The sequence below is a fragment of the Pollachius pollachius genome, assembly GCF_949987615.1.
Source record: "Pollachius pollachius genome assembly, chromosome: 1".
NCBI lineage: Eukaryota > Metazoa > Chordata > Actinopteri > Gadiformes > Gadidae > Pollachius > Pollachius pollachius.
In genome coordinates, this window is record NC_136934.1 from 2868135 (window position 1) to 2880976 (window position 12842).

Here is a 12842-nt window from a genome sequence, read left to right on the forward strand (position 1 = left end):
CTCGTCTCATTCACTTCTGACAGGGGGAACTATTGCTAAAACGTACATGCACATGCGTCTAAGCATTTCTTTGATTGTTGTTCTCAACATAAGAGGAATCTACACTCACACTAAGACCTACGTATTCACACACAAACACACACACACACACACACTTTTCCCATTGCTTTTCAATGGGGGGTTTTGAAACAAGTATGCAGACATGTTGAAATGTGCAGGTAATGAATGATAATGATTGATTGATTGATTTCTACAAACTACTTTGATTGTAATGCAACCACACACAGATGCAAAAATAGGATTGAAGATAATGATAGCTTATCCAACAGCCTTAATATGAAACCATGTTATTGTATTTCATTGATCTGTGTAGATGTTGTCGTAGAGACAGCAAACTAGCACACCAACCAACCAAACACACACTGAGAGTTCATCCAAATTAACCAAGTTTATTACATGCAAAGCACTGCATCAAGCTCCTGTTATTTGACCTGAAGATCATTAATGGGATTTGCCTCAAATGGCCAATCCATGGAATGCAATTGAAAGGTTCATAATTCAATAAGCATTAGAAAGAAGACCGCTTTTACCCTGCTTTTCAGGCAGGACTACGTTTATGCACAATTACTAAAAAACCGCAGACCTTGTCGTTTCCACTACTAATCCCTGCGTAGTTTACGAGGGGGGGGGAATAATCCTCAAAGCTCTCTCTTTAGGCGCTCAGGCAGGAGACAGGGTTTCCCGAAATACAGGTTCTTGAAGGGCTAAATCACCACCGCCGACTCTCCAAGCTAAACGAGAAACAAGGTTGTCAACTTGAAACCCTGGGCTGCGTTCCACATTCATCGATGGCTTATCCCCGCCACAAGTCTATTAAAACCCCAGCTGCCAAGCCTGAATGATCTGCTCATTAAGTTTCACTGCAGAGATGTGATTTAGCGGCGAGAAGTAGAGAGGCCGTATAGATTTCACTCTCTTATTGTGGGGATTTGTGGAGAATTCAGTCTCCGTCTGTCCATCAGTGTGAAGCCCTAATGGTTTGTAACAGAGGAACGTAGGATTTTAGGATCGATCAGGGGTGACGTTTATACACCTCACCTGGCGAGGGCCACAGCCTGCGTTTGTTGGCTCCAAGGGCCCCAGAGAGACCTGTTAATGCGGCGCTCGGAACGACTTTTTGAGAAAAAGGATTTCAGTGGAATAATAAATTCTCTGGTTTGCATTCAAATAGTTAGTGTCGCTCTGGACCTCGGGGAGTTAAGGCAAATGAAAATAAAGCCATTTCAATATGTGGAGAAACATTTGTGCTATTCAGCACCCCTCCCCCTCCAATCACCTCGCGGCATTGATTCCAGCGCGGCCCTTGGTGATCGGTTGTGCAGGAGTGGTCTGCCGTTTGCCAGAACAAGCAGTCCTGTGCGTGGAAATGTCATTAAGCCGTCGTAAAGCCTTATCACCGTCCCCGCGGGGGGCCGCTCATGAACGCTCCTATTTATACGGTGAAGTAAGTACGCTGCCCGGATCAGGGCCGATATGAACTGTTGAGAACGTCTGACACATGAGCAGCTTGAGCCGCACACAAAGGCAGAGACGCAGACATGAAGACGCACGTACGCAAACGCACACAGACTCACGTATGCACATGCGTCCAAGCGTTTCTTTGTTTGTTGTTCTTAACACTAAATAAATCGCTCACACTAAGACCTACGTATTCACACACACACACAGACACAGACGCATGCACGAACACACACACACACACACACACACACGCACACACACAAACACACACACAGACAAAAACACACACACACACATACACACACTTATAAACACATACACACACAGACACAAACACATACACACAGCCATACAGCGTAACGTCAGTGGGGGCCGGATTATAAGGTTGTTTTTTCCGGGTCTCTCCGCCTCTCTAAGTATCTGCCATTACAGCTTGGTGCGTCACAAGGAGCTCCCACTGAGCAACTAATGGTGGGAAGTAGGACCAGCCCTCCTCCACCTCTCCCCCATCACTCCTCCTTCTTTCCTCCAGTTACTAGCTCACCCTTTCCCTCCCCTCAACCCTTCCCCTTCCCCACCTATCCTCCATCTCCGTCACTACATTCTCCCCTCTCCACCTCCCCTGTCTTCTCCACCTCCCCTGTCTTCTCCACCTCCCCTGTCTTCTCCACCACCCTGTCCTTCTCCATGCCTACCACCTCCACCCTATCTCCCTCCCCATGTGGGCCTCGCCATCAGCCAGCGAGTCCCATGCTCCTGGAAGGGGGCCCCACTCCCAGGAGAACAGTGTCTACATACTAGTGCGCGGCCTCCCCCTCCCTCTGGGACAGAGCTGAACCCACGACGCTGTGTCCGTTTTATCAGCCCCGCTGCAGAGACTCCACTCATGGTGTTGTTGTTGTTGTGAGACGAATCGGTTTACACCGCCCGGGGAGTCGCCTGCCCTTCACGGTCCTGGTGGTTGGAATTGGGAAAGAGTTCTGCTTACCTGTGTGAGCAGCTTGTTCTCCAACCTCAACCGCAGAATAGGTTGTGTAGAATAAGTCACTTCCTGTAGGGCTGGAGCCCCAAAAATGATATTCTTAGATGTCGTTGAGGCCCTGTTTCATATAAAAGAGGTCTCCAGCTCACTCCCAAGTGTCCTTGAACCTTAGATCCCCGAATTACATCCCTTCCAGTAAGGCTAGAGAATCCAAAATGATAACTTAAGTAGCCCATAATGCCCTGATTTATATTAAAGAGACCAGACAGCTCTATCTTACACCCAAATCATTGTGGGCCCCCGTGTATGGTGTTATTGCGTCTTCGAGCCCCATGTTGATAATTTTGGTAGTCTTGAAAGTATTTTTTTTCCATTTTATTTTGTCTACTCTGTATCTATATTAACATTAACAGTATGCATATCATGCTATAAGCTCTCCACCTCCAGTGCTTCATCTGCTAAACAGCTCAGTTACCCCACCATAACCCCACCTGCCTCCACCCTCCAGGGATCATGTACTAAACAGATCAGTTACACCACCCTAACCCCACCCGTCTCCACCCTCCAGGGATCGACGCCCCCGGCCTGGTGAGCGTGCGCGACGTGACGGACACCACGGCCCTGGTGACGTGGTTCGAGCCCGTGGCCCAGGTGGACGGCGTGCGTGTGTCCTACGGGCCCAGCGCCGACCCCGCCGACCGGCAGGTGGTGGAGCTGGCGTCCTCCGAGACCCAGCACCACCTGGGGGCGCTGCGCCCCGACACCCAGTACCAGGTGGCGCTCGCCGCTAAGAAGGGAGACGTGCTGAGCGTGCCCGTCTACGAGACCTTCCTCACAGGTGAGACCCTGATGATGATGATGATGATGGTGATGATGGTGGAGGTGGTGGAGGTGAAGGAGGGGGTGAATAGAACTTTATTCACCCAAGAGGGTGAGATGGAGGATATGGTGATGATGGGGCCACCATATTCAGATGTTTTAAATCATATTCTTTGTATATTTTGATAGGACTGGATAGGACTATTATGAGACCATTTTACATTTCACGGTACAAAATTGAAACCGATTGACCCTGAAGAATCGCTGTAATTCACTTTAGAGACGGGTAACTTTACAGTACATCCTGCATGAGCTACAGTCCGTGACTCGGCTGTGACGGAGTGAAATGTGGCTGGTGACCACATTGATTGGATCTCACAGTCAATGAACTCACTCTGACTGACTGAACTCCTGCTGCCGTCACCTGCTAGTTCCCGCAGCAAAGCGGTCATAAAGCAGCCCTCCACACACCTGCCGCCTGGCTCTGGTATGCTGAAGGTTTATTTTCTGCTCTGGAGCCTTTCTCCTCCTTTAATTACAGAGGGTTACAGTCACAGAGTGTCTTCCACTTCCCTGGGGTTTAGACGGGAGCTGGCTGATCCCAGCGCGACTGTGGATGTAATTAAGTAAATAAAAATGACTGGGTTCCCGAGCCTCGCTCCGTGGCGGGGCGACAGGTGTCCTCCGCTCCCCTGTTCTTTATAATGTCTTCAGGAGACGATGGGAGGATGAGGAGGAGGAGGAGGAGGCCTCTGTGGTTAACTGTCTATTCTTACACTGTGTGCTTTCAGACCTGCACAACACTCTTCTCTGCATTTACGTTTATATTTAGGGCGTTTAGCAGACGCTTTTATCCAAAGCGACTTACAATTAGTACATTTGTCAGAAGAAAGAGAAACAACAATATATCTCTATCGTTACAGTAAGGATGTTCAAAGAACCAAGTGCCAAGCACTTACAACTGTTAGGTTAACCCCTTCCCCGTATACAGCAAAGATAGCTGGGGTAAGATACTCTGGGCGTCTTGGTGGCTCAGCCTGCTAGTGGGCTCACCAGGTGGGCAATCCCCCCCAAAGAGACCCAGGCTTGATTACGATCTGCGGTCCAATGCTACATGTTGTTCCTCCTCGATCTTAAACCCACTTTCCTGTCTGGCTTCTCGGCCAGGTCTGTGAAAAATAGACCTGATGCAACGTCAGCGTGTTCTCAGCTATGTTGAGGAGAAGCGATTCCTCTATTAACATCAACAGTAAGGTTTGGCTTGGTGATTCTCTAACGGTGGTCTGTGACACCGCTGGGGGTCTGGACCACACACTCTTTATGGGTTACTGTTTGTTTATGAGGGACGACCCCATGCTGATCTGCATGTGTGTGTACGTGTGTGTATGTTTGTGTATGTGTGTGTACGTGTGGGGGGGTAGCTGTGAGAACGTGTCCGATAGATCCACCTCTGTCCAAGATAAAAAAACGAATAGGCTTCAATGCTCTACGGCGAATGCTCTTCAACTGTCCCCACTCACCTGGGAATGATGACCCTTTTACCATTGATTGTTTTCTGCCATTGTTCAATTGAACGACAGACATTCGATTGTCTTGATTGATTGACAATTCTGAATGTAATATTCCGTTTGCCAACTTCACGCTGCCTCATTGTGATGCAGAGCGACCATGTCTGGTGTTCCTGGTATCTCTGACCCCTCTGTGCCCCCTAGACATGGACCCAGAGAGACCATGCCTGGTGTCTCTGGACCCCTCTGTGTGTGACCCCCTAGACTGGTGTCTCTGACCCAACCCTCTGTGCCCCCCTAGACCTGGACGCGCCCAGGGACCTGCAGACCCTGGAGGTGACGGACGAGAGCCTCACGCTGGAGTGGAGGAACAGCGTCGCCCCAGTGGACAACTATCGCATCAAGTACGGCACGCTGTCAGGGGGCGAGCATGGAGAGCTGCTGTTCCCCCCCGGTGCCGGAGCCAACACCCGGGCCAAGATCACAGGTAACACACATGCACACACACACACACACACACACACACACACACGCACACACACATACACACACACGCACACACACAAATAAAAACACACACACAGATAAAATCACACATGCACCTACACACTTTGGGCAGAATAACAGGTAATACACACACACAAAGTTAATTTTCTTACTGCCCCACAAAAGTATAAAAATAGTTTCAATAATGATACACTTTTTTCACCGACATCTGGGTCACGTGAGAGAACCGGGTTGTGTTTCCTCGCTCTCCTCATGAGTCCAGTTCAGTGAGTTTTAGCAGCCTGGATCTCTGGATAGAGAGCCAGCCTCGTGTGAAGCCAATTCATCCGCAACAAGACTCCGAACATCCCCACAACAAAAAGAGATACGCCGTCTTTGTGAAAACCTCCTTCTTTGTCCTTGGTTGGGCCGTCCCAACATGGAAATGAAGAACTATGTCATCCACAACCACCTCCCCCACCCTCACTTCATCCACCCCCACCCCCACCACCTCCTCCCCCTCCCCTACTTTATCCATCACCACCTACCAACTCCCTCACCTCCTCCTCCCCCCCGCCTTCCCCCTCCCTCATTACATCACCCCCCACCACCACCATCTCCTCCTCCTCCCTCACTTCATCCACCCCCTCCCTCCACCTCCTCCCCCCTTCCCCACTACATCACCCCCACCACCAACACCTCCTCCCCCTTCTCCACTACAACCACTCCCCCCCCCCCCCCATCAGCAGGCCTCTTACATAGTTATTATCTGTAATTGCCTTCACGCTTCTGGCTTTTATTGATAATAGGCTCCCTGGGTGTTTTGGGTGTAATTTCATGCTACAGGACTCTGCACATTGACCTCCAGGGGATGCGATGAAGGAATTAGGAGGCGATCGGACCGAGAGAACCGCCCCCAAAACCCCCGGGCCCGGGCCCGTATCATACAGGGGTCGTCGTTTAGAGTCAGACTGGAGGGTCCTTCAGATCCATCAATGCAAATACACGTCCCGCGGAACCCCATTAGCTCCTCGCTGCCGCCCGGCCCCACAAAGGGAAGAGGGGAGCCCTCTGTTGAGGTGTCTGGTTCTCACGTCAGAGAGGGGAGAGCTGCAGGGACCCTCGCCTGGGAACAACACAGAGTTTAAACTCTTGTTATGTTGAACTGCGGTCTGAATGACGGCAATCGAGCGCTTTTCATGATACTCAAAGTCCTTTTAGAAAGAGAAACGACCCGTAGGAGGGTAAAATTAGGATTACATTTACATTTTACATTCAGGGCATTTAGCAGCCGCTTTTATCCAAAGCGTCTTACAATAGGTACATTTGCCAGAAGAAAGAGAAACAATATATCGCTGTCTGTACAGTAAAGATGTTCATAGAACCAAGTGCCAAGCACTAACAATCACTTGATTCCCACATTCCCAATACACAACAAAGGTAGCTAGGATAAGATGCTACAAAACTATGATGACCATCAATCGATGATGATGAAGCACAATGACAACATTTTAAAAACCATACAAATGAAGTGATTTGTATGCTTTTTAAATGATTTCATTATGCTTAACTTTATGTTTTAAGTTAAAGGATTTTTGCAGCCATTGCAAAAACGTTTTGGTGCTGTTCTGAACAGAGAGGTAGCAGAGAGGTTCTGCGTTCAGGGGGCTCTGCGGCCAGGAGTTCAGCTCAAGACATTTTCCCCAAACTAAGCCCAGGCTGTGCTCGTCTCTCCAGGCCTGAGACCAGGCACCGAGTACGGCATGGGGGTCACCGCCGTGAAGGAGGAGCGCGAGAGCCTGCCCACCACTACCAACGCCGTCACAGGTGAGTCCTCCCAAGCTCCCTTCGGTGATGGGCGGCACGGGGGTCAGGAGGGAAAGCCGGTCGGCTGGTAACCGGAAGGCTGCTAGTTCGATCCCCGGCTCCTCCTAGCTGAGTGTCGAGGTGTCTCCCTGAGCAAGGCACCTCACCCTGACTGCTCCTGACCGCCATCGGTGTGTGAATGTGTGCATGAATGGGTGAATGTTAGGCAATATTGTCAAGCAATTTGAGGGGCCCCTGGTTTGAAAAGCGCCGTATAAATACAGTCCTTTACATTTTCCACTATTGACTCTCAGATACAATTGTTTGATCAATTATAACTTCCCCTCCCCCCCGACTCCTCACCCCTCCACCCCTCACCCCTCCACCCCTCACCCCTCCATCAGCCCTGGACGCCCCCAGGGACCTGCGTGTGGTGGGGGTGACGGAGACCACCATGACCCTGGAGTGGAGGCGGCCCATGGCCAAGCTGGACGCCTACAGGCTGGTGCACGTGTCCCCCGAGGGCCACAAGGCGGAGGTGACGGTGCCCGGCAGCGCCGACACCCACACCCTGAGGGGCCTCAGCCCAGGGACGCTGTACACCATCAGCATCGCCGCCGAGAGGGGCCGGCGCACCAGCACGCCCACCACCGTCTCCGCCCCCACAGGTCAGTGCCCCCCCCAACCCCCTGGCTCCGCCCCCACAGGTCAGTGCCCCCCCCAACCCCCTGGCTCCGCCCCCACAGGTCAGTGCCCCAACCCCCTGGCTCCGCCCCCACAGGTCAGTGCCCCGCCCCCCTTGGCTCCGCCCCCACAGGTCAGTGCCCCGCCCCCCTGGCTCCGCCCCCACAGGTCAGTGCCCCGCCCCCCTTGTCTCCGCCCCCACAGGTCAGGGCTCCTCCCCTCCCCCACAACAGTCTCCGCCCCCACAGGTCAGGGCTCCTCCCCTCCCCCACAACAGTCTCCGCCCCCACAGGTCAGGGCTCCTCCCCTCCCCCACAACAGTCTCCGCCCCCACAGGTCAGGGCTCCTCCCCTCCCCCACAACAGTCTCCGCCCCCACAGGTCAGGGCTCCTCCCCTCCCCCACAACAGTCTCCGCCCCCACAGGTCAGGGCTCCAACCTTCCCCCCCCACCCCCAGCTCCTCCCCTCCCGACCCCCGCTGGGCTGCTATAGGTGAATCCCTCTCCAGGTTGAACACACGCTGTCGCGTGCATCACCTCTGAATGGCTGTCAGGGTTGCCCTGGTCACCTGCTGATGAAGCGTTGATGCGACACACCTGTCCTCCGCTTAGTGGAGCCCCACTGAAGTGGCGTTTACAGGGGGGGCTGTCCGCCCTCCCTGAAGCCCCAGAATGAACACAGCCTGAAGGCCTTTATCAAGGCGGGGCCGGGGGTTTGGGGACTTGAAGTCTCAAGGTCATCCAAGTCTATCGCCATACCAGCGTTCACAGAAGGGAGATTGTGCTGAACTACTGCTGCCTAGCTTCAAGCGGTTCCTACTTAAATAAAGGTTTGATACATTCAACAACATGCCAATCATTTGAGTAGAACCGCGGGCAGCAGTCGCTATTGGCAACGCGTGAATAGAAAATAAGAGTTAAAATGTAAGAAATCAAACCAAATAAACATTGTTTACGACTAACATTTAGTCTTTAGTGTTATTAGTTTTGAGTTAGGGTTTTAGGTTTCCGTGTCTGAGGGTATATTTAGCTGGGTAATTTTGGGTATTGGCAGACTGTCTTCTGTTGGAATCCGATTTGCAACAGGATGGTTTTGGAGAAAGTCCTGTCATGCTCGATGCATTCTCACTCCAATAAATACTTGATTCACAAGAGCAGAACCGTATCAGCCCCTAATCCTGACTGGATTTCGTCATACTCCATAGCCTAGTGTTTGGTGTTGTTGTGCGAGGGCTGTAAGTGCCTTCTTTATTAACCACAGGTTCCTTCTGCTTGATTAGACTGGCAGCAGAGGGCCAAACCAGGGAATGAAGCAAACTCATTGTTAGTCCCTCTCACTGAGTCTCTCTGTCTCTTGCCCTTACCCCCCAAGACCCCATGCACTGGATGGATTTGTTTTACCCCCCTTCTCCATGAAACACCATTGAGATGATGGGGACATTTCTCTGACTGTGGTCGGAGTGCGTCCAAACCAAACATCTCAGAGGAAAACGATGGAGTTATGTAACGCACCCATTAACCGCATGGCCGGGGGCAGAAACCATTTCTGCACGAAGGAGAAGCAGTTTTTTTGCCATCGTTTTGCCGGTTTGAATAACGGTCTTTTGTTGCTTTTTGCATTTTGACACAAAGGCACAAAAAGGCTTTCTGTGTGTATGTGAGTGTGTGTGCATTTGGGTATGTGCGTGTGCTTGTGTATGTGAGTGGGTGTGTGTGTGTGTGTTGGCACTCAAAGGACTCAATACACACAGGTGTATTTGTGCGATGGCTCTGTATGACGATGTGGTGTTTGTGTGTGTGTGTGTGTGTGTGTGTGTGTGTGTGTGTGTGTGTGTGTGTGTGTGTGTTTGTGTGTGTGTGTGTATTGGTGTTTACAAGGAGAGAGAGAGAGACAGAGAGAGACACAGAGAGAGAGAGAGTTATTGAGAGCTCACAAGGAAAAAAAGAGAGAGAGAGACAGACAGAGATAGAGACCATGCTTTGGAGAGAGAGAGAGAGAGAGGGAGCGGTAGAGAAAGCACTAACTTGGCTAGAAAGGTGCTTGTGTGGACATGTGTGTGTGTGTGTGTGTGTGTGTGTGTGTGTGTGTGTGTGTGTGTGTGCCGTACACAGCGCTCATTGATGTGCTAATTGCTCGGGGTGATCCGTCCTTTGTGTGATTTGACCGTGATGAACTGTTGGGCCCCTGGAGATAAAGGGCTCCATGCTGGGGGCCGTGTGGAAACATTGTCTCCGGAATCACCGGCTCCCCTTAATCCACGGCCACGCCCGTTTATCATCATAGACACACGCACACACACACACACACACATACACGCACATGCTCTGCCTACACAAGCACACCACACATACGCACACGCAGCGGAAACACGCAGGTTTATTCAGGGGTGCATGAGGCCGGTTGAGGTAAGATGGGATGATGAGAGGGGGGTGAGACATGGGTCTGGGGAGAGATGGGGGGGTAATGGGGAGGTGGTTCTGGGGGTCTCTGGTCCTCTCGTCCTGGCTGATAGTCACGGGCTGTGATAGGATAACAAGGACAGAACCGGTCCAAGCTGTCTCTGAGAACTCCTCGAATGGGGAATCAAACCTCAAAAAAAACAAAATCAAACCACGCACCGACGCCGGTTAGTCACATAACCGGCGTCTCACATGGTGTTCTTCAGACTCAGCAATATGAAGGAATCTGAAGCAGATGAGATTATAACCATGTAGGAGGGTCAGTCCATTCTTGCGGCCAGTGGTTTGGAGGAAGAGGGTCTTCCATTCCAGAGACAGACTTGGTGCCTGAAGAAGAGTCAAGATGTTTTGAATGATGGTCGCTGGCGAACCACCAATGACCAACGCAGATCTTTATTGTTGAGCTGTCACCACCCACCACACAAGCCAAGCCAAACATCAGGAACCCTCAACACTGAGCACTGCTCACTCAGCACTGAATTGCTTGATTCGATATGATTCAAATGAGGCAGTAATCAACAACAGGTTGCGTGTTTGTGACATGCGGTATGGTTTTGAGTGGCGCCAGTAGTGGGTGACTTGACATGGCTTGTGAGGACAAACACAAACAGGAGAGGAGTATGAAGCGCGAATGGAGCTGCATGTGGCAGCATGTGTTTGGGTCCACCGTTCGCTGGGCAGAGCATGGTGCTCAGCGATGGCTTCTAATCTTACCACTCAATCAACGGGAGAACACACCGGCTGTTTCATCCGTGGATTAAAGGGACAAGATTTCTCCTCTCAGAGACTCGGGTGGTGCTGTAAACACATGGTCTAAACGCTGCTTTACTACAGATCACTGAGTCTCCGATCACGGGGGGCCAAAAGCTGTTTCTTGTGGCCGACGATTATTATAGGCTATTTAGTCAACTTAGAGTCGTTTCTTTTATCCAAAAAGATGTACGGTGAGTTCAGCTACGTGTCGTTTAGGAGCATGTAGCTGAACTCACAGTGGCCACTCAAAGTGCTGTACAATATTCACCAATGCACACATTCACACACCGACGGTGGTGTCAACCATGCAAGGCAACAGCCAGCTCATCGGGAGCAGTTAGGGTTAGGTGTCTTGCTCAAAGACACCTCGACACTTGCAATGCTGATGCTGGGATGCTCCATTGAAGAGAACACATCCACTATTCTTTCCAACCACTTCAACTTACCTTCCTGATCGCCTACAGTGGTGCTGTCAGCCTGCACTCCAAGATAACGCTTTATGGAGCGATCACAACAAACCACACTGAGTTCTTGGGTCAGAACTCTGAGAGTGCCATTCTCTGCACGTTTCTCCCTCACCGAGACGCCTTCACTCATCCTCTTTCTTCTCCGCTTTCCTCTCCCTGCTCACGTCCCAGGCGCCGTGCTGGCGTGACGGAGCTCTGTGCACGGTGTATGGCTTTAGGGTTTGAACAAAGCGGTGTACTCCTGTCGGACAGACGGGCTACGCTGCGCCTTCAAACAAATCTTTAATGGCTCATCCAAGGCCATTAAATCACGCTGCATCCACACGTCTCTCTCGCTCTGTCCCGCCCTCGGAGGCTCTTCAGTCTGTCTCTTTTCTTTCACACCGCCTTTAAAATAAAAGACAGTGGCTATGGGCTTCGACCGCCTGTTCACCCCGCGCTTTTATAGTGGAAATGAAGGAATATTTCCACTTGACACAACATTCAAGATCCACTCGTGTGATAGCAAAAAAGGGAATCGGCGGAAATTGTAATGGGATACGATGAATGTCAAGCTCTTCGTCTCGTCGTCTTCCTTCCTCTCGTCAGTGAATTCTTAGCTGATAATGAGGATTGTGTCTGTGAGATTTACACAGCGGCTAAGCAAGAGCTCACTTCGGTGTTCGTTGGCCGTATGAGACAATCTGCAGCATTCAGAACACCGGTGTGCCTGAGAAAGACCTGTTCTTCTTTTATTCATTTGTATGTCTCATTTATATTTTTTCATGTATCTGTGTTCACGCTTGTCAATGCATGTGCGTGTCAGTGCGTGCTTGTGCGTGCGCGAGTGTGTGGTAGTGCGTGCGTTTGTGTGTGTTTTCATACACGAGTGCTAGTGTGTGTGTGTATGTATCTACCTACATGCACATGCGTGTAACGTGGCGTGCATGCTGTGTGTCTTGCCGCCGCTCCCCCCCCATCAGAGGAAGAGAAGCCCGTGGTGACGGAGGTCACAGTGAGTGAGGTCACATGGGACGGCTTCACGCTGTCCTGGCGCGCCGACGACGGCGCCTTCGAGGGCTTCTTGGTGGAGGTGACGGACGCCGAGACGGGCGCCGAGTGGCGCAACCACACGGTTGCTGGCGACGACCGCAGCCTGGCAGTCACGGGGCTGTCGCCCGTCACCTGGTACCGAGCCAACGTCTACGGCGTGTGGCGCGGTGCCCTGATGGAGCCCGTCCATGCCGACACCATTACAGGTACCAGCGGCGACGGAGGAACCAGGCGGGGTCTACTTCTCTGTGACCCCAACCGCTCCTCCGGCCAACACCTCAATCTCCGTCTCGACCTGAACTTCCTCCAACTGTCTCTCCCTCGG

General features: G+C 51.5%; 1 protein-coding gene across 2 annotated transcripts in view; it reads left to right on the forward strand.

Annotated features, from left to right (window-relative positions):
* The window catches only part of tncb (tenascin Cb), a gene marked incomplete at both ends in the record, with an annotated part of 32265 nt that overhangs the window by 5468 nt on the left and 13955 nt on the right, over window positions 1–12842 (forward strand). For both annotated transcript variants that reach the window (XM_079738946.1, XM_079738947.1), the window contains 5 exons: window positions 3072–3341; window positions 5132–5317; window positions 7054–7143; window positions 7527–7790; window positions 12448–12723. In XM_079738946.1, the coding sequence (XP_079595072.1) occupies window positions 3072–3341; window positions 5132–5317; window positions 7054–7143; window positions 7527–7790; window positions 12448–12723 (1086 nt within the window). The remainder of the gene's footprint in view (window positions 1–3071; window positions 3342–5131; window positions 5318–7053; window positions 7144–7526; window positions 7791–12447; window positions 12724–12842) is intronic.